The 21517-nt window shown below is 51.5% G+C and overlaps 1 protein-coding gene across 1 annotated transcript; it reads right to left on the bottom strand.

The window, feature by feature from the left end:
• Positions 1-1553: 1553 nt before the first annotated feature.
• TMPRSS5 (transmembrane serine protease 5) lies at positions 1554-17037 on the bottom strand. The gene is made up of 13 exons (XM_084611799.1): positions 16768-17037; positions 15147-15270; positions 13929-14036; positions 13190-13312; positions 11380-11515; positions 9885-9998; positions 8939-8982; positions 7649-7811; positions 7322-7500; positions 6694-6792; positions 6242-6384; positions 4366-4518; positions 1554-3139 (listed from the first exon to the last, which is right to left on the bottom strand). Exons 1-13 carry the CDS (start codon positions 16843-16845, stop codon positions 3131-3133), a joined length of 1473 nt encoding a protein of 490 aa, XP_084467925.1. The 5' UTR covers positions 16846-17037; the 3' UTR covers positions 1554-3130.
• Positions 17038-21517: the final 4480 nt, after the last annotated feature.

Below are 21517 nucleotides of genomic sequence, written 5' to 3'. Positions count from 1 at the left end.
CAAAGCAGGCAGGCCTGGGTAGTCTAGTGGCTTGGCAAGCTGCCCAGCATGTGGGAGCTTGGGGTTCAAATCCCCTTCTTTCTTTCTTTCTTTCTTCTTGAAGAGAAGGGGCTTGAGCCTTGATGACTTATCTCTCAACTGAAAGGCCTAAGTGCCTGGTGAGTGGGATGTGGGGGATCCCTCAGTCTCTTCTATTGAAGGCAGGCCACTTTCAGTAAATATTACATGAGAATTGGGAACCCCGCTCACCAGGATTCCCCGTGTAGTCCTGCGGTTGGGCTCCGTGCCCCCGAAGCAGCGAGCCGCTGGTTCAAATCCCTTTTCCGTTTGTTGAGATCAAGGCTTGGGTCCTTAACCTCTTGCCCCGCGAGTGTTCCGCTTTCACTAGGTATTAACCGGGGCAAAGGAAGCTTTCCAAGCCCTCTATGGTATGGGGGTGAAGGTGTTGGCCTGCCGTGTGCGTGCTTCCCGGTTCAACTCCCCTGGGTGCCGTTTGAGACGGCCGGGGGCGCCTCAATCTTTTACCGCTCAAGCCTTCCACTTTAACTATATATTAACCGGGGCAAGCTAAGCTCTCAAGTCCCTCTACGGTACGGGGGTTAGGGCGCTCGCTTGGATTGCGGGTGACCCTGGTTCGCATCCCCGCTCGGCGGGACGGGAGGGCCTCTGGCGGGTGAGAGGAGGCCCCTCCTAGCTGAGCAAGAGGCCCGACACAGGGCCTCTTGCTCTTTTAATTAAAGAGGCAATGCTGCGCTACAGTAAAACCCCCCTCTCACTCTTGTCCACCCTGATCAGGATACACGCCCAGGTTGTGGCAGACCCCAGGGCACTCCCCTGCTCTTTTGAGGGGTGTGAACTGGGGGCCGCCACCTCCTGGGGAGAGTCACTGGCGAGCGATCCCTGTCCGAATCCCCTCTCCGTCCCAAGAAGACAACGGCCTCTTGAGAAAGAGAGGGGCTTCGGACAAGGATGGCCCACCCAAAGGACGGTCGCCTAGGAGGCAGGAAATCCCTGTGCAAATCCCTGCTGAACAGGCAGCTGGGGGATTTGAACCAGGATCTCCCCCAACCCAGGCGAGTATCCTAACCACTGGACTAGAGAGTGAGGGTAGCCGTGAGGCCGGCCCACAGCCCACTTAACTAAAGTGAAACAGCTTCAACGAGCAAGAAGGAAGCAGGCAACCCCCTCGCTAAGAGAGAAAGGTCTAGGGGGACACACCCACCCACCCACGGGGAGATTCGAACCCGCATCTCACGCACCCCAGGCACCCAGTGTGACCATCAGCCTACGGAGGGTGTTGCGGCAAAGAGAGTCCCAAATACCGTTTAATTCAAGTGGAACAGCTTTGAAAGGCAAGAAAGGAGGCACCCCCAGAAAGATGGCCGCCCAGGCACCAGAGGAGATTTGAACTCACATCTCGCCCACCCAAGGCGCACAGTCTAGCCATCAGCCTACAGAGGGAACGGGGTCTGCCTGAGGCCCAAATACCATTTAATTCAAATGGAACCGCTTCCACAGGCAAGAGAGAAGTTGCCCCCCTCTGGCGATACCCAAAACCTACCAGGCCTGTGGTAGGCGCTCATCTCCAGCCCTTTTTAGCATCAGCAGACCTGGGGAATTGAACCCACAGCCCCCACGTGCCACACATGAGGCCCAACCGCTGGACCACGGGAGGAGTGGTGCCGGGCGCTTTGCCTGAACAATAGTTAATTAACGTGGAACACCTTCTCCGAGCCAAAAAAGCGAGGGACGCCACGGATTCAATCCAGGACCACATCTTCTCAAGGGTTTTCGCAACAGACAAAGGGAGGATTGGACCCCACAGCGGCCACAAGCCAGACCAGTAGCGTAACCACTGGACTACATAGGAAGCTGCTGAATTGGTTGGCCCAAATAATATTTCATTAAAGTTGAACAGCTTCACGGGCAAGAGGAAGGGATCACGAGACCCCCCCCACCACTGGAGCTACGGAACCGCAGAACACAGACAGCCCGTAGGGCAGCGCTCGTCAAAGCCCCCCACAACCTTCCCAGCAGAGAGAAGGGGGATTTGAACGAGCCAGCCTCTTAGCCCCTCTCTGAAGCCTAACCACGGAATCAGAGAGGGAGCCACAGCCTGTAACTGGGCTCAGGGCCCTTCAATTAAAGTGTAAGAGCTTCAAGTGAGGGTGCTCCCGTCACTCTAGCCCAGCACCCAATGATTAGGGCCCTCACCCGGGCGGTAGGTGAGCCCTTCGCAAATCCCTTGTGCTCGTCCGGCAGAGGGGCGAGTTAGAAGGTGAATGGCCATAATGCATCAGACCCATGGCCCAGCTAGCCCACTGTCCTGCTTTCCGACGGCGGCCAACGCCGGCTGCTTCAAAGGCAGTGAACAGAAGAGGGCAACTCTCAAGCGATCCGTCCCGTCGGGCCCCCCTCCCAGCAGCTGGCCGTCAGCGGGCGAAGGACAAAGACAGCCCATTTAACTAAAGTGAAACAGCTTCAACAGGCAAGAGGAGAGTAAGCCCACCGCTATTCCAGAACGTTGAGTATAAAGGCACCAGGGTAGATTTGAACCTATATCTCTCACAGGCCAAGCCGATAGGCTAACCATTGGGCTATTGAAGGGGTCTGAAGAAGGTGCTCACCTAAACAGCATTTAATTAAGGTGGAACAACTTCCACAGGCAAGAGACATGAAGCACTACATAGCTCAGGGCACAGACAGCAAGATTATATTTGATATCTGTCCATAGTCCTTCTTAACGCAGGCCAAGGGGAGATTAGAACCCCATTATACACAGCCCAAGCATGGGGCTAAACCATTGCACTAGAGCAGGAGGACTGTAGCAGCCTTTGTCCAAACATTAATTGTTTAATATGGATTAGCTGCAACAGGCAAAAGCAGGGACACTGCCCCTCATTCTACACCAGAGAACACACCCAGGCTGCTGAAGATGCCTCCTTACAGGCCTTGGCAACAGGTAGGTTTTACAGCTCCCTCCATCTTTTCAGTTGATGCTGATCCATTGTAACTACATATTAACGGGGACAAAGCTCCATAGTGGGGATAACTTGTTCTGGACTTTTCTTTGTTTGGCATGTCACCCTGGGGATGGCTCTGCTCCTTAAGCCTATCCCTTGCTTTGCTCCTAGTGGCTCTGTTTAAAGAACAGACAAAAAGCTGTATCAGTTCCATGTTCTGGGATGGGAGATTCTCTGAAATCACAAGGGTCAATATTGTTGCTAATTTGGAAGCAAGAATAAAATCCTGTTACATAAGGTTGGTTGGGGGTGGGCGGGGTTTGGGTAAAGAGTGTAAATGGAGGTTGATAGTCATCTCTGAAGCTCCATGTATCCTGAGATCAATAGAAATATTTTCATTCAAAATCAGAGAAATGAGCTCTTTTTGTGGCAATTTTCTTTTAAAAACAAAAAATCTCCCCCTGTCCTGTCTTGCATTCACACACTGCAGGGTGTTGCTGCACAGTCGTGATATTGACTAGAAACAGACCATGGAAAAAAGAAACCAACTTGTTCTGCCTCTCCTCCCATACAGTAAACAAACTTCCAGCAATGAGCTGCTGAGTGAGAGAATAACTTTCACAAGGCCCTGCTGTCAGTTACAATTGATGTGAGGAAACTCAGTGGGGGCTGTAGGCATCTTTTTTAAGCTCAGAGTCTCCCCTTTAATCTAATGTCCCCTGTAGCTTCTGTTCCTTGTTCCTCTCTGCATTTGTTGCTTTTGACAGCTCTGGAGAAGGGACAAGACTCTCCTTCCCCTGCCTTTGCTCTTTCTGGGGGGGGGAGGCAGGCTGAGATCTGAAGACCCCAAGCTGGTTGGAGGAGCACCGATGTGCTCAGGCTGTGGTGTCTGGATTCACTGGTGGTGTTTGTGCCTGCAAGATCCCAGATGTCTCACCTATGTTTCCCACAGGGAGCAGGGCCCTATTGGCCTTTTGGAGTATTTTTACGTCCCTCTGTATTTAGGGGCATGTGCTGCTGATTGCCCTGTCTCTGGGCCTCTCAGCTCTCTGCTATCCAAAGGAGAGGAAGCCAGCTTGTGTTTCTGATTTCCTTCCTCTGGAAGGCTCTTGCTCCAGAGGACAGAGCTGTTGACTTTCTCCCGGGAGATGCACTTAATCTATAATGGCAGGGGTATTTTAAAACCCACCTCCATTCCCACCCCCCTATAAATGTCTCCTGCAGAGCAAGGTTGTTACAGGGTTCAGGAAGGAATTTTCCCATTGGGCAGTGTTGACCAAAGAGGCAGGTTCTTAAGTGTTGTGTGGTCGCCAGGATGACAAAACTGATGAACCAACACCCTGCTCTGTTCTCGCATCTCCTTGGAGGTCTACCCAGGCCTTTGTCCATTTGCTCCCATTACCTCGATGATATGATAAATCCAGTCCAGGAATTCAGCCACCTTGGTGTAAACCCCAGGGTAGTTGGGTTCAGCACACCCTGTGCCCCAGCTCACGATGCCCACTAAGCGCCAGGTGAGTTCATCTTGGCAAACCAGCGGACCCCCGCTGTCTCCCTGCAAGACAGAGCAAGTGTCACGGTGGGGCAGTGCTTCTGTTAAGCTAGCAGGTGGGATTATGCACCATAGGGCTGCTCCTGCCCTGTGGGCCCTGTCAGCTTTGCGAGAGGCTGAAATGCAGGAAGGGGCAGAGCTGAGTTGCCTGCTGCTAGTACGTCCCCTTGGCATGAAGACGGCTAAACCCCAGCTCTGTTGTATCATTTTAGTTCTCATGATTTTCCTCTCTCCCTTTCCCTCAGTCAGAGGATCTCAAAGCACTTTACTGGCCATTTTCAATCTATGCATCCTGGCGACACAGCGCCAGATCTTCAAAGGCGTTTAAATAAATGGGAGTTAAACAGCAAAATACCTTTGTGAATCTGGGCCAAAATACTGTACAGGACTTTCCACGATGCTCTTCCTCCCTCCTGTTTAGGCAGCCGTGTTGCAGCAGGAAGAGAACTGAACCATGCTGTGTGGGGCCCCTTCATCCCTGGGGGAAGATGCTGCTAGAAGGTGCTCAAGGAGCAGAAGCTGGGATTTGCAGACAGCTTGCAGAAGGGTACTGGGCCCCATGGAGGGTTCTTCCTCTGCACTGCTTCATTGATGCCCAGGGATGCAGTAACACAGCACAGGAATGAAACCCAACAGCCTGAGGCTACCTTTGTTGTATGTGATTTTTCCTGGCCTGATAGATCCCTAACTAATGGACCAAAGATGCTGCTCTCGAAGGCCCAGGTGAACAAATGGAGTTAGATACCTAACTCCTCTCCAAATCCACGGGAGTTAGGCGCCTCAATCCATTTGTGACTCTGGGCCTAGCTCCCCCTAAGGAGCTGCTGTATAGCTTCACACCAACGATCTGCCCATTCAGTGCCTGTCTCCAGCTGGGACTAGTGGCAGTGCAGAAGACGGGGCTAAATGCCTGTAATCAACAATAATGCAGTAGCCCATCTTAAGCAACGTTTGCTTCTGACTACAGGATGTGCGGCTGTGGCTATCTGTCCTAAAGCCAAAGAACTGTAAGTGGAGGATGGAGGGTGTGGGGTGTGAATTGATCCTGCATTGTTCTTCGCTAAGGGTAGCTGCTAAGGAGGTGGGATTTATAACTTCCAAGCAAAAGAGGAAAAGTTGCTGCAGCCTGGTACCCTGGTGCAGGGGGCGGCTGGCAGCTGCCCTCTCTGTATAAAGGAGCATTAACCTAAACCATGGCGGTGCCTGAACGTCTATATTCTAGTGACCCGCTGTTCCCCAGGAGGAAGGGGGCCTGTGCATTAGCTCCACGCACACCCCTGCCATACCCCCTTCCCACCTCTGACACACCCTCCCTGGTTCGACGGAGGGCCTGATCAAACCCCATCATGCCCCCACCCTGACACCCACAGCCTCTCACTAGTTCTACACAGGGTACCAGCACACCCCCAATGTGCCCCTGCGCTGCCCCTAAAACCCGTCCCACCTCACCCTTCACACGCCCCCGCCCTGCCATGCCCTCCTTGTGCCGCACGGGGCCTGAGCATGCTCCTGCCATGCCCTCTTCAGTAAGGGGCTAGAGGGGGGACCCCTCTTCATTTAGATGGGAAGCCACGTTTCCCACCCTCTTCCTCATTTTCATGTACGTGATAGACACCATGTGGGATCCAGCCCATGGTAAGCAGCATCACACTGTTCCTCAGTGGAGGAAAGGACCCGATCCCCCACAGCCTATTAATAACAGGGGTTGTTTTCTCCCTGCTCTCACCTGGCAGGCATCTACTTTCCCGTCCAGGTAGCCCGCACACAGCATCCTGGGGGTGAGCTCACCAGAGTACATGCAGGAGCTGTTGCATTTCTTGGTGCTGATTAAGGGAACAATAGCTTCCTTCAGCATCTCAGCAATATGAACTGGATTTGAGGAAAACAAATGAGAGAGATAGTTTAACCTGCAGCCCTGGTGGCTAGATGCTGGTGTTTGCACTCAAGGCACAGTGGGACATGGAGCATTACAGACACTTCATCTCCAGGGCTCTGGGTGTTGGGAGGAGGAGGGGGTTGGGCTGCGGGTTGGGACTGAGGACTGCAGGAGGTTTGGAGATCAGAATTCAACACTCTCCTCTGGACTCAAACATCCCCTCGGTGAGATGCTGCCTTCGGTCGTCTTCGTTTCAAAAGGGAGCTACAAGAAAGCTCTCCATGCCTCCTGGAGCTGCTCACCGTGTTCAGGTCTGGTGTAGCCCCAGCCGGAGATCCAGCAGTGGGTGCCGCGGGGGAAATCCTGACGGTACAGCGGTAAACACACTGCACGGATGGCATCTGGGGAGAGAGCCATGTGTGAGAGCACCACCAGCTTGGGATGCCCCTCACAGCACACAGCACAAACAAATCGAGAGTGGCTCCCAGGAGCAGCCAGCCTGGAGTGAGCAGGGGTGATCTAGTCCTGAGAAGTGCAAGCGAAACACCCTTGCAGCTCTGCTCCCTCTGGCTCCAGGGGCCGGATTCTCCAAAGAGCTCGGCTCCCACTGTGACCTTTACAGCCAAATCCCAGCTCTTTAGAAAATCTGCCCACTTTATTCACTGTATCCTTGGGAGACAAGGTCTTGCGAGCGTTCTGTCCCATGTGCCATCACCAGAGGCCCCGGGGCTTGCCTGGGGAAAGCTTTCTCTCTGCTGCCCACAGCTGGACCAACCCTCGTTCTGGCACTGCCCCTATGATCGACACAGGCCACCAGCGTAGGAATCAGACCATTGGTGGGTGGCTCCCTTGTGAATGGAAGCCATGGGGCTGCCCTGTGGGGATCCCCACCCCCTCCAAGGGGAAGATGGCTGAAGAAAAGGGTCTCACCGGAGAAGTTCAAGGGCGTTGTGAGTTTCATCAGTGCGATGTCATAGTCGTGACTCCTGTCGTCATAGCGGGGGTGGTAGATGATTTTCTCCACCGCCGCCCCAGCCTGCTGTTGGACTGACACATGAGCGATCATCCCAGCAAAGACCAGCCAGCTGGAGACCTGAGGCTGCCTGTAACTGAGCAAAGACATGGCCCACCTGTTCCTCTGGGGCTGAAGTATTGCTGGGACGGCCAATTCCCCACTCCTTCCCCGGCTGAGGGAACAGCCGTGCTCTGTGCTAGGCTGCCCTCTGAGGCCTCCAGCTCTGACATTCCCAGACTTACTTGTGCACGCAGTGAGCGGCCGTGACGATCCAGTCACGCGCCACCACGGAGCCTCCACAGACGTGTTTGGAGTTGAGGTATAGGCTGACCTGCCACGGCCAGCGTCCCAACGGGGCGTCGCTTCCGCCCACGATCCGGGCCGCCCTGGAGCGCATGCCACACTCTGAAAAGGGGGAGAAACATTAACCTGGTGCCCCCAAACACCTCAACTAGGAGTGGGGGAGGGATGGGCAGCAAAGGGTGTCCGAGAAACTGCTGAGCGGAGCTTTGCCTTGGGGCCGAAGGGAGAGAGGTAAGGTCTTTGAACACCAAGGCTGGGTGAGAAGAGCAGGAGAACAAAGAGTCAGGAAATGGGAGACAAGAAAGGGAAAGCAAGGCAGCAGAGAGGGGAACAGCTGACAGGAGTTATTCCCCAGGCATGCTCCTGCTTCCTGGCTGTGCCCCACCGATGTCCCTGGCTTACCCCCCACAGGATGTCAGGGATTCAGGGTGGCCCCAGCTTTCTCCCTTTCTTTTGCCACCTGTGCTGTTCCCCATGTGAAATAACCCAGAGAAACCCACTCTAATTCCTTCTGTGTGCTCCGAGCTAGTTCCAGGACCTCTGCCTTCCCACCCAGTGACCTAAACCAATCTCCTCCGTGTACGAAATGTCCCCCAGCCAGCATCACTAAGCCAGAGTGGAGAGGGAGCAAGAGAGAACAGCGGGGAACACAGGAGTCCCACCTCTCCACCTGGGCCTTCTCTGGGCTTGCCTCTTGCCCGGCAATAGTCCTGGGCCTCAGGGAGAGAGTTCAGGGCCGCAGCTTCCTTCTCTGACAGCAGGGGCTGCTGAGACGGTTAGGATTTTAGATACTGGGGGTGTTGATGGCACGTGCTGTTAATGGCACAATAGCTACGCCATATGGACAGGAGGGATTTGGGAGCTGATGGTCACGTTGCTGCAGCCGCTTCAGGCAGACCCCAGCTATGAAATCACACGGACAAAGGGGCTGCTCCAGGGGCTTCATAACCATCCTTTTTCCTTTTCTTGCTGCTCAGCCCGCTGGGAAGCTAAATCTTCCTCCCATCCAGACAAGCTGGTTTATGCTGGCTTGTTACTGCCACCCAACACTGAGGCTGCTGGATTGGTGAAAACCACTCTGTGAGGAATGACACAGGCTTTGCAAACCAACACCAGGGCACTCAGTGTCTGGCTGACCTGGGGCTTTTGCTAATTAACAGAGGGTCTATAATAGCACAAGGAATGCAAGAGACTTCAGTGCAATGTGGGGACGGGGCTAAAGCACTTACCGGAGCATTTCAGAGCCACAATTCGCCCTGAAGCACAGCTGCTCCTGCACAAGAATAAAATCAGAGTTCGAAATAAAGTTCTCCCAGAAATCTGCAGCCATGAAACACAGAGCTGGCCCATCACGGGGTGGCCCGCCTAGGAATGGCGACCAGCCAGATTCACCCAGGATGCCCAGAAAGTGGATTCTGATAGGAATAATCATCATGCCCATGGAAGGCTTTTCACCTTCACAGCACTTTGCAAACGCGAGCTGGTGCATGGCAGAAAGCTCACATGCGCAACGACAGGGGCTGTGGTGCTGCAGCAACAAAGCAGAGTTGTTCTAAGAGGGCTAGCGGGCCTGTCTAAAGGTCTGCACGTCAGCTACCCTGTTGGCACTGAGGGTATCTCTGCTCTGCAATCAGAGGTGCGATTTCAGCATGTGTAGACGTGTGACTAGCTCAGGGAGCATTAGCCACGAGGCACAGACTGTGCAAGCCCGTCTGCGACCCAGGGTCGTTATTCTGGTAGCTAGTCTGTGCTGAAGTCCGCGCTGCCAAAGCTTTGCTGCTCTGGGTACTCGCCCTAGCGAGAACAAAGCGAGCTCAGATATGCCCACACCTGCTGAGTGCAGCACAGACATCCCCGCTGTGTAAGCATCAAGCTGGCTTAAGTCCTATTTCAGCGGCATGACCAAAGCACCCAACGCTGTGACCCTCCCTGCAGCTGTGGCTCCTGCCAGTGCAGTCACTGTGCTATTTGCCTTCCCATTTGGCGTCATTTAGTTGCCAGTTCAGATTTTCTCCCTCCCTCCATATTCGCTGATCTGAGTCAATGCCAGCTGTGCAGAGCCTGGCAGTCACCTCCAGAAACATGGAAACTTTTTCTCAGACAATACAGCCATGAAAGGACCTTCTGTTCAGTTCCCCCAATGCCATTCCTGCTCTCCCCAGCTCCATCACCCACCTGACCTGCCACATGTCTTCAATGCTGTTCTTCTGGTTGAGCACAATCTGAACAAACTCTTGCGTATCATTCACCTTGACATCTGTCAGGTTCACTCCTTTGTGATGGGCGAGTCTGCAGAAGCAACAGCAAATGTCATCACCTAAACACAGAGAGAGATCAGAGAGCTCACCTGTGCCTCTGACGTGACAGTGTTGTTATGGTCACTTTCTTCCTCTCTTCTGCACAGAACCATTGTACTCTAGTTTATACATGCTAATTCTGGCCACTGCTCACACAGAGATGAAAGGGCTAAATATAATAACCATCACACACTGGGAGGACGAAACCTTTACCCTGCCATGTTTCATTGAATCACAGTGCTTAAAGAGGAGGGCTACCAAATACAGACACAAAAAAACAGGCTTCCACGCTTGCAACTTGAGTTCCAGTTTTGTCTCTCTCATTTACCAGGGGCAAGGCCCCTGTCTGAAACTGCACAGCACACAGGGACATCTAGTGGCTAAATAATAATATTGCAAATGAACATATACCCTGGCCCTTACTTTACATTCTAACCCCAAAATCAGGAAATAGGTTTGCTTGGATCACTAAAGTATATTTTCAGATGCTACCATCACTTCGCTAGCCTTGCAACGTAGACTGCATATGAGTACAACAGGAGACAGTAATAATACTGTGTCCTTTGCTAACGCCTTCCAAGTGAGGATCTCAAAACACGCTCCAAACATGAACGAGTTCATCCTCACTTGGGAAATGGGTGAATATTATGATCCTTGTTTGAAAGATGGGGAAAATGAGGCACAGAGAAAAGAGGTCACAAGGGAGTAGAGGAGGTAGAATTAAAACCCAGGAGTCCTGTTTCTCATTTATGCCAGAAAACCATCCTCCTCATCTCTATGGGGATGTTCAGCAGAAATGCACAGCCACAGAACAGCAGTGGATAGGAGAACAGTAACATTATATCTGGGAGTGACTCTATAGACAGCAATGATATAAGGGCTTACCCCAATTTCCAGGGAAGCCGATGGAAAGATAATTCCACAGTCCATGATTCTGTAAGCTTGGGAAGCTGCTATAAAAGTCTCGGGAAATAAACCCAAGCTACAGTACATCTAGCATGGGTCAAAAAATGCAGATTGTTTTTTTCCCCACAGAAAATTTTTTCATTTAAAAAAAAATATCCGGTGAAAAAATTTATAATTTGCAGTGAAAATTCCAACCCCCAAATGGTTTGATTTGAGGGGTTTCCTCCCTTTTCCAGTGGCAAAATAGAAAAAGGGTGAGAAATGGGACTAGCACAATGGGACACCATTCTCAGTTGAATCTAGGCCCCAGTGTAATGCAAATAAATATCAGTAACTCTACGGTCCCTGGCTCCCAGCCCTGTGCTCTGATCACATTACTTCCTGCAATATCTTCATAAAAATGGCAAATCAAAGACTTGTACCTGAGACTGGCCGACTGTGTCTATGCTGAGAGGAGCATCACTTACTGGAGATATCCCAGCTGCCTACAGATCAGAGTCCCCAGGGAGAGATTCCACCGCTCGTGACATGCCAGGAGCCAGCCGGGCCTGCCTTCCACCTGCACTTCCAACAAGAAGTTTCCCGTGTTTATTCTGAAAGATACTAAAACCATTTGATTAAAAACATCCTGCAAGCTTCTCTGCGACCAGCTCTTTGCAAAGGCCCAAGCCAAACACAGTAAAGTCCCAGTGACTAACGAGGGACAAAACCATCCCCAAGTCTGGCTATTGCAAACCACCCCTGGACCTTTCTGTGTGTTCCCTGGGCTCAGGGGGTGGCACTGCTGGGTACTGGCAAAGCATTCTGGGTAGTGGTATGCAGAGGGGGCTAACAAGCTTCCCCTTTGCTTCATCATCACTCCAGTGTCACAAAAACAAAGAACTTTGGGGACTTTGGGTTTAAAGGCAAAAGCTGAGCAGAGCGTGTTTGAGTGAAATAACAGCTGCAAAATTAGTTAGAGGCTGAATCCGAGATACTTGCTACTTACATAGCACTTTCCACTTAGAGATCTCCAAGCACTTTAAATAGCACCATTAACACTATCCCCATTGTAGAGGCAGGCCGAGCTTGGTGTCACAGAGTGATTGTGCTGGAGGCAAGCATAGAATCCACTGCCTGTCCTACACTCAGTCCAATGAACCACAGTCTCCTGCATTCAACCTGCAATTAGTATCTCAGGGATCAGAGTAGCAGCCGTGTCAGTCTGTATTCGCAAAAAGAAAAGGAGGACTTGTGGCACCTTAGAGACTAACCAATTTATTTGAGAAAGTGAGCTGTAGCTCACGAAAGCTTATGCTCAAATAAATTGGTTAGTCTCTAAGGTGCCACAAGTCCTCCTTTTCTTTTTATCTCAGGGACTTGATTAAAACTCCATTGCTGTAAACTGGTGACTTTGTGACACACCCCATTCCAAGGGCTAGTTTCAGGTGGGATTAAAACAGGGGCAGAGGTTACCTCTTGGGTGTGAGGGTTGGAAAAGGGGGACCAGTGGAGAACAGGAAGGGGGACATGTTTGGAGCACTGATGCACCCGTACCGAACAACCTGTGCGGAAAGAGGGGAAACCCCCAGCCGAACGGGGCCCAGACACACTGATCTGTGGCAACCTCAGGAGACGGGTGAGGAGGGCTAACGCTGAGCCTTAGACAGCAGGAGGCGAGGGAAAGTCATTCACACCATCGTTGGAACCACAGCTCACAATCTGCTCAGCCCCCACTTTAGGGGGGGGTCAGAATCAGGGGGTCAGTAAGGAGGGGTCCAGCTCCCTGCTCCTCTGCTCAGAACAGAGAGAGAGTTCCAGCTCTTCTCCCTGGCTTGGGTAAGCAGCACGTCCCCCCTCCCGTCCCCCCGCTCCTCCACCTCCTGCTTCGCTCCCCTTTAACCACTGGGCTCAGCTGTCAGGTTGCTAATGTGATGCCGCAGCCCCAGAGATTGCGAACATCCTCCAGGGAGCGAAGAGGGAGGCCGAGGCCTGGCTTTGCCTGGCTTTTTACTGCAAAACTCAAAGAGAAAAACAGAATGTGGGGGAACTTTCTGGCCGGTCGTGACAACGAGAAAGGGGCAGGCAAAGGCATAGAGACAGCCTCAGTCTTTGCTTTGCTTTTGATCTTGAGGAAGGGAAATCTCCTTGTCCTTAGGTCGGACAGGCTGGATTCCAGGGGGTTTCCACAGATCACTGTGAGTGAAAGGTCCCGCTGAAGGCACTAAGTGACACATCCTCTCCACAGGGATCCTGGCAGCAAGGAGAGAAGGGGTATGGGGAGTAAAGATCTCAAACCTCTCCTGGGAACCGTGGTGACAATGGGCTCGTCTTCCCCGGCGTCTCTGCAGATCGGGATTGACTCTGTGTCCTGCAGGGGGCTGGAATCCTGGTCCGACAGGGGCGCTGTCAGGAATTTCACTTCAGGAGAAAGCGCAGAGGATTGAGATGTGATTGAACAGACTAGACAAGACCCCAGAGCACACGTTGTGGGGAACAACCCTGCACTGGCCCCGAGGGGGTTAGATATACCCTTAGGGCTTGATCCAAAGCCTGCTGAAGTCAACAGAGAGATTCCAGTTGATTTCAGCTATTCTGAGGCTGATCTATTATTTGCACTACAGTAGCACATGGAGGCCCAACTAAGCTCGGACCCCCACTGTGCAAGGTGCTGTACAAACGCACAGTGAGAGACGGTCCCTGCCCCGAAGAGCTTACATTGAAGCAGACAAGACAGACACAGGGTGGGAGGGACAACAGGCTCAGCGAGGGGAAGGAACTTGCCCAGGGTCACGCAGCTGGTCATGGCAGACCAGGACTAGAACCCATTCCAGTGCCTGCAGCTCCACGCAGCCCCCTGTACTCTCGCTTCCTGGGCTTTGCAGCTGGGCTGTCCCATGCCTAGTGTCTGTGGTCCTGGGACCCTGGTGACAATTTGCTCATCACTTGCATGACCCCAAAGCCCTGCTCTCCATTTTGGCCACTGGTCTTAAGGGCGGTTTTGAGAGAGGTGAGGAATTCCCCAGGAGATACAGACCTAGAAGCCACATCCCAATGGCTGCCCCTGCCAGCAGCCCGATGGCCCCAAGCAGCAGGAGGCATCTCTTGATGGGGCAGAGGTTTTCCAGGGACGTGTTGGAAGAATCTTTAAAAAACAGAGAGAGGGGGAGGGAGGATGGATACTGAACAAGTTCTGGGTCTCATTGTCTTCTCATCTGTGGCACAATCTGGGGCCCTATCTAGACCCTTGTAAACTCCCTAGCTCACCACAAACTCTCCTCTCTTCTTATGAGGATAAGCCCAGTGGTCCACCATGCGCCAAGGTTGGTGCCCAGGATGGGGCAGCGGGTCTCAGTCCCTAACAAGACTCCCCAGGGTGAAAACACAAGAACTAAGAAAGGATCCTTCCCCTGTACATCTTCCATCTGGCCAGAAAACACAGTCAAAGGCACAGAAGAAGCAGGGTCCTTTCAATTAAAGAAGCCAGGCTAGTGGGACCAGGCAACCTACCTACTTACTAATAGCTGGCTGCGTCTCCAGAGAGGCAACATCTGCAGCATCTATAGCTCACAAGGGAGGCTCTGAGTCATTTACATGAGCACAAGAGGCGGGGACATGGTGCTGCACTGTGCAAACGCTTGTGAAAAGCATGTGATCTTCAGATCGGCACACTAGAGAGCCTGTCCCACTTGGCTGCATTTAGCGATGCAGAGTAGACTGGCTGGTTGGACACCTCCGACAAGGGGCAATTCCCAGTGACCTTCTCCAGGAGATGTGGGGAGGGGGCAGGCGACGGTAACAACCCGCACGGCTACCGCAGCACCCTCCATGCAGGGCTCTCTAGGCCCTGGACACTCGGGGTTGCTGAAGTGAGGGAGGAATGGACTGATTTTTCAGGCTCAGGAGGGTATTTTCCTTTCCAAAGGTAGAGGTGAGGGTTAGGGCCTGTCGACACTGAGAGTGCAGCCCCGGGAATGGCAAAGAAAGCAGCCTCAGCTTCCGCCAGTTCTGGGGTGAGCACGGACAGCTGCCCGAGATTCCCGTCAGTGTGGGATTCCCACGTGAGGCCCCTCAGTCTCTGACTGCTTATCTCCTAGGCGAGGGTCAATGCAGCCACCTTGATGTAAGCAGGCGTTGTGGGGATGCCAGTCCTGGCCCGCTCTGCATCCTATGTGTTCTGTGGGTGCCAGGCATAGCAGAGAAACCCCTTATGCCGCATGCTGCCCCAAATGCCCCATCCCCGTGAATAGCTCACCACGTCCTGCTGAGGTCTGAGTCCTTCCCATGTCTCTTGGCTCTGTTGTCTTGGCCCCCTGGCTTTGGCCAGCATCCCGAGGGCTATGAAGGTCAATGGGGAACTGGGCAACTGGTCCAAGACTCTAGAGGGAAAGAAACAAAGATCTGTACAAATCTGGGGCCACAGGGAAGTAATCAGGGGAATGGCCCAAAATGCACTGGTGGAGGTGGTTCATGGCCCAGTCACTCGTGCTGGGCCCAGATCTGAAAATCCACTTGGATAGATAGGTGAATAGCCAATGCACCCTATTCCCCTGTCGAACCAACTGCAAAGTCCCTATCCTGCAGGCCCCAGGGTCCAAGTGTCCTGCCGTCTCCAAGTGGTCAATGAAAACCTCACAATACCCCTTAGAGAGGGATCTCCACCAATTTGGTTCTAAACTGAGAAGATGGAACCCCTGGCTCAAGAGCCGGGATCCGGTCCCAGCTCAGCCCAGAGGGGAGGCATAAAGCCAGAGCAGTTTGGGAACAGGCATTCCCTTTGTTCTCAGTGGAAGCCTGAGATATGGGGGGTGGGATCCCAAGTCCTAGGGGGAAGGATGGGAGAACAGAGCACTCCCCTGGCAGCCCTGTGTGGGCTGGATACAGCCGGTCAATACACAGGGGGAACTCTCTGGCGGGAAATTCAAAAGCAACAAAACATTTTCATTTCGTTTCAAAAATGTTCACCGAACTTTTTCCAGTTTCTTTTTTTTTTTAAATGAAACGACATTAACCCCCTGGAGAAGAAAATGGGGGAAACAAACAACTGCCCTACCCCCAACACTGAAAATATCCTAGGTTTTCTTCAAAAAACGATTTTGACCAAAACAAAGAGTTTCCATGAAAATGCTCATTTTGCTCAAAAAATGTTGTCATGAAATGTTTTCCACCGGCTGCCGTGCTGGACAGCCTGAGGCTGTCCTCTACCAGCTGTGCTATGGGGCACGCCAAAGCACTGTAAGACGACCTAAGAAAGAAAACAAGCTACTTTATCCAGCAATCTGAGTGGGGCACTTCCTGCGAGCGCGCTCACATACAGACACACATCTGATGCCTGCTGACGAGCCCAACGTTCAGTTTCTTAGCTTTCCATTTGCTTCTTCAGTCACAGACTCTTCACTAGTTTCCAACCCACAATTCCTCCCTCCCATTCGCTGGAACGGTGGGATGCGAATCTCAGAGCGCATTAGATCCTCTAGCGCAGAGGTTCTCAACCAGGTGTCCAAGGAAGCCTGGGGGGGCCACAAGCAGGTTTCAGGGGGTCTGCCAAAATAAACCAGAGCTGGCGTTGGGGCCCCGGGAAGAAAGCCCAACCCCCATCGCAAGGGACTGAAGTCTGAACCCTGCTGCATGGGCCTAAAGCCAAAGCAAGTTAGCTTTGCAGGGCTCCCTGTGGCATGGGGCCCCGGGCAATTGCCCTGCTTGCGACCCCCTAATGCCGGCCCTGGCTTTTAATGTACTGGATATGGAGAAAACCAGTTGTTGTGGCACAGGTGGGCCATGGAGTTTTTATAGCCTGGTGTTTTTTTGGGGGGTGGGGGGAGGCTCAGGAAGAAAAAGTGCATTAAAGGAACCCACAGAGCTCACCAATTCCATACCATGCAGGCCCTCTTAGCTCCAGGCTGTGCACCACCAGACAGTGCATGGTCGTACAGGAGGTAAAAGCTCCTTACCATGACAGCGGCACTCAGGGGTGAGAGCGTGCGGCTAATTCACCATCACTGCTCCACGGGGCCAGCGGCTGCTCTCTGGGCACCCGGGCCTCCCGTTAAACACACACGCATGGGCTAGACAAAGCCAGCAGCTATGGTGTCACAGTGAATAGAGCTGTTGTTTTCCCAGAGAAGTCAGGAGGCTGCCAGACTGGTTTGCCCACCTCCCTACAGTCTGCTAATTGGTGCCTGTAATAGATAAGGGGGCAGTCGCTTAGCAACATCCCACCCTCCTCCCCATGCCCAAAAAGCATGCCACTCTCGGGGCGCCCCACAGGGAAACTCTGTCACTCTGCTGGATTGAGGGTTGAAAGCGACAGAGCAATATTAGCCTTTGTTGAAATGTTTCAGATCTCAGCCCTCTGGTTCATTTTGATTCTGTTTGGACAAGACTTACCTGCAGTGCAGCCATACTATTCCAGGTGATAAATAGAGAGAGCAAGAGGTGATAAATAGAGAGCAAGATCAGCTGCAGCCTATCCTAGCCCCGTAGGGTTCAGTTCATCCATCATTTAGGAAGATGGGATCCTCTTTCCTGAGTCCTGCGGCACCAGCACCAAGGGCACGTGGTGGTATTAACTCTGGATCAACAACTCCCAGCAATTTCTGCTCCGGTCAGGTCGCTGGCAGAAACTCCAGGAGTTCTGTCACGGTTAACACGGCGCATCGGGAGCCGTGTCTTGGGCAGGTTTCACAGCAGCCGCAGAGCGTGATATTGTGTGGCCCTGGTGCATAGCTGTCCTGGGGGCCAGCTGTCACATGCTACAAGGCCATTTCCATTGTCTCTTTCTTCCCTCAAAGTCAGCCAGTCCGTCCTGGGCCTTGCAGCCCGAAGGGGTCTGATCTAATGGGTTGACAAGGGGTTTCCTTGAACCTGCCTTGCTCAGGAGGTGGGAAAGAATGAGGCCATTTGCTATGGAAATGGTTGTGATTACCAGCAGGATCCTTTGCGCTGATCCTAGGGTTTTCTCTCCCTTTGCACCATCTTCCTTCCTACCATCATGGTCTCTGTGTCCACAGACAGGGCTGGGGTACTGTGGTAAGAGCCTTGGGACCCCCATTCCCCCAATACACTTTCACAGGGTCTGTGACAGAGATAGCGCACTGGCTGCCTGTGTCATCCCTGTGTGTCACGGCCAAGAGGGCATGGAGAGGCTCATGGCAAGTCACTCCTGTCCCTGAAGCTGCCTGGTTGCAAGTCAGAATGTACTGGACTGAATTTACAGCACGTAGAATGGTGCATTTTACCCACCTTGGGCTACAGCACAAAAGGAAGAGTCCGTTGGGATAATTAAGCCAGAGCAGACGAAAAGGCATGTCCTGTCAGGCCACTAGTGCAGATCTCATGTGCAGTGGGGCTGGTGGTTACTCTCTTCACCTGAGCAATGTATTAATTCTTACATCCCTGGAGCAGTATAGTGCAGAGAAAATGGCAAAGGTATGTTTCATTGATGCAGGTCAGGACTGAGCTGAACTGGCAGAGCTGGGTGCTGCAGGATTGAATTGTATTATTGGACTGCAGTTCCTGAGAAACCTCAGCTGACTGATGGGTGTCGACAGAGCTGTGGGTGGGAACCCCAGGGCTGGAAGAGCTGTGGGGGCTGCGGATCAGAAAACCAGCAAGGCGCTGCACTTTGACGGCAAACTGCTCCTGAGCCCCTCCACGTCTCAGCAAACCAAGCCCTTGCGAGCCGGGGGGCTTTGACATTTAAAGGTAACTTTCACAGGCATTATGTGTATTATTTGCTGACCACGTGACAGTTACTCAGCACTCATCACTCAGCCCTAAAGCCTGCCTTCACATTGCACCTGTGCATTTGTCTGTAACACTGCAGGCTTAAAACAAACAGAGAGCCAGGTAATTCTCCAGGAACGTGTGCCCAACCCTCAGCTCCCTGCATGTCCCCCTGGCCTTTTGGATGCAGAGTGCAAAGAATAAACTATCATAAAGGTCAGAATGGCAGGTGCCACCATTTCGTGTCTGTTTTGATTTCCCACGTTAATTTCATGCTGGTGAAAGGTGACTGGTTGATATCCCAAGAGAATGAAAGTCTTTTATCCACAGCATGCTCCCCTACCCCCTCTGCCCCACAGCATGGCTCACTCACCAAAATGACATTGTAACATTTGTAAATTGCTAGACATCATCTTGGTCAATATTAGGGACAGCTCGCAGGACCTCTAGCACCAAGAACATGCTCCAGAGTGTGCTAAAGAACCAAGTCCCCAAGCTCGCACCTGCAGCAGACTCCTGCCCATTGTGGATAGGGCAGAGGGGAACCCATGACACACCCACAATAGTGAGTTACACAAACATTGCGGGGGTGTCAGTGTCACATCCTTGCTGCGTCCATATTGCCCAGCCTGGGAGCAAATTACTGGGGAGTTTCCTCTCCATTTCCACATGCATCTAAACCTATGAGCCCTTGATTTCAATGGCTCTCTCTGGATTCACCCCATGCAGCCTCACTGATCTTCCTGCACATCCATGCCGTCTCTGCCTCACCTCTCGCATCTCCTGTTTCCCCTCACCCTATCTGCTCCTTCCACTTCTCTCCTCCATCCCTCACAGCCAGAGTTTCTCCTTCACTTTGCTGCCGGATGTTTTCCCTTGTAGCATCACCGAGTCCTTTCCCTTCAAATTGTCCTTTCCCTTCTGCTTGATGGCCAGCCCCATCTCCAGGCAGACACTTGGCTGCCTCAGGCTCTGTGCTGGGTTAACAACAGTACAGGTGTCTCATTTTTTCTTATTCCACCATTCCTAGACAGCAGATGGTGCTGAAGGACTAGGGAGACGTGAGTGGGGCTCTTGGATGTACAGGACTGCAGCTGGTGGGTGCTGAGTCAGCCGCTTCTTTGCTTGATGCACCATCTCTTTTTCCAATCTACTCGGAAAACAATGGGGGAATCACCGTCCTGTTTTCTGAGGCTGTCCCAAACAGAACAGTCCCCAGTGGTCTGTGGGTAGAAAATTGAGGCGAGAATTAATTCAGCCATATAGCCCCAAATTCCTATGGCTATGGGGTTAGGGAAATGCCTGGATTTGCTGAGGATCAAAGTTTTGTGACTGCAGCCAATAAACACATTGCTCCATTTTGGTGCAAAAAACAAACACTTTTATAGAAATGTGGCTGACCAGAATATAAGAATGAGGAGAGATGGAATAATTTACTGGTTGTATGAGATTAACAGCTGAGCTGTTTGAAGAAAGATGAACTAAATGGGGTGAACTGTAAAAAAACTACAAAAACAAATCATTGCTCTAATTTTATAAAGATGGGATGAATACTGACTGAAAGTCATAACGAGGCTTGCAAGGATTAGATTTTTGTCAGTAAACGTCGATTTCACTGTACACACACAACCCGATGAAATAATAACAATAATCAGAATTCAATAATAATCAGAATTTACAGTTAGGCAAAGTAAGAAAAATGCTGATTAAGAACTTATTATGGTTTGAGTTAAGGATAGTTGCTTTGCACATTTTGACATGGGATGTTGACAATTTGTGTTTTAACAGCTACAAAGCTTTAACTTTCTGAATCTCAGCATTTACTGTCATGAAATAACTATTGTCTGAGCCCCACATGGTCAGACCTCCACTACCCCCTGCAAATTTCCCACAGTTGTGAACATTTAAATTGAGAAAAATAGAGAACAAAGGCTTCAGAATAAACATTGATATTATCCATCACAATTATCAACGTAAAAAAAAAAAAAGAATTCTGCCAAGCCTACTCACAGCCTAAACTGCCTCGATCCTGTTCTGTTCCCTTATCTTTTGTAGCTGCTGAGCTCCCTCTTTGTACTTATGTAGGAAAATAAAGTGTACTGCCTACAATGCTGTTTACTTTAAATAAAATGCTAGTGACTAAGACAGAGCTGGTCAACCGGTTTTTAAATGAATAATTCTGATGAAAAAAAGAAGGGGGAGGAGGGGACCGTCGTGGCATTTTTTACCTATTTTTGATCAGCTCCACTCCGTTTTTTAATGTAGCTATTACAAAACACAAATGCAGGACAGAAACAAACAGCAGGAGACTGCAAACATCAGTCCCGATGCTGAAATATTCCTTCGTGTATTCCATCCATACTGACTGACAGCTGTGGTTATGAAGGATACAATGTTTTCTTAGTCATTTTCATTTAGGAAACCGCTTCCTGGATTCTGTACAATACAATCATGTTTCTAACTTATTCTCTTTGGAACAAAACAATCTCTCGCTTTTGAAAGTCACAAGTAGGGAGGGTGGAATATGTAAAGCAGCACAGCCTCATCAAAGCCAATCAATCTATGTCCATTTACAGCCTCTGGGGATCTGGCCCGTGGTGTCTCAAATAAGGTACTCAGTTAATTTTGCACCATATTTGCAAATAAAATATGAACAAATATTTCCGCCCATTAATCAATGGGGTCTGCTGAGTCTAACCACAAAAGGGTCATTTATTGGCAGACGTGACCATGTTCTTTGGAATGTGTGCTCCTGCCTGTGATTCTCCCAGCTCATTTCACACAAGCTTCTGGGCATTTCCAAACTGGGCCAGATTTGAACCAATGTCTGCTCCAAAGCTCTGTTCTTCCCCTGAGCCAGCCAGTCCTCGTGGTCTTTAACCCATTTAGCAGAGGAGAAGG

This window comes from Lepidochelys olivacea (assembly GCF_965140295.1).
Source record: "Lepidochelys olivacea isolate rLepOli2 genome assembly, chromosome: 22".
NCBI classification, from domain to species: domain Eukaryota; kingdom Metazoa; phylum Chordata; order Testudines; family Cheloniidae; genus Lepidochelys; species Lepidochelys olivacea.
Note: the sequence above shows the minus strand (reverse complement) of the source record. Positions and strands in the feature narration are given on the sequence as shown.

Excerpts from the sequence above, each read along its gene's own strand:
- TMPRSS5 (XM_084611799.1), bottom strand. The coding sequence starts at position 16,845 with ATGGTAAGGAGCTTTTACCTCCTGTACGACCATGCACTGTCTGGTGGT. Across the intron at positions 15,271-16,767 it reads GAGCTAAGAGGGCCTGCATG|AGTCTTGGACCAGTTGCCCA; the intron begins GTATGGAATTGG and ends CTTTCCCTCTAG. Across the intron at positions 9,999-11,379 it reads AGGCAGCTGGGATATCTCCA|ACTCGCCCATCACAAAGGAG; the intron begins GTAAGTGATGCT and ends TTGCTTCTGCAG.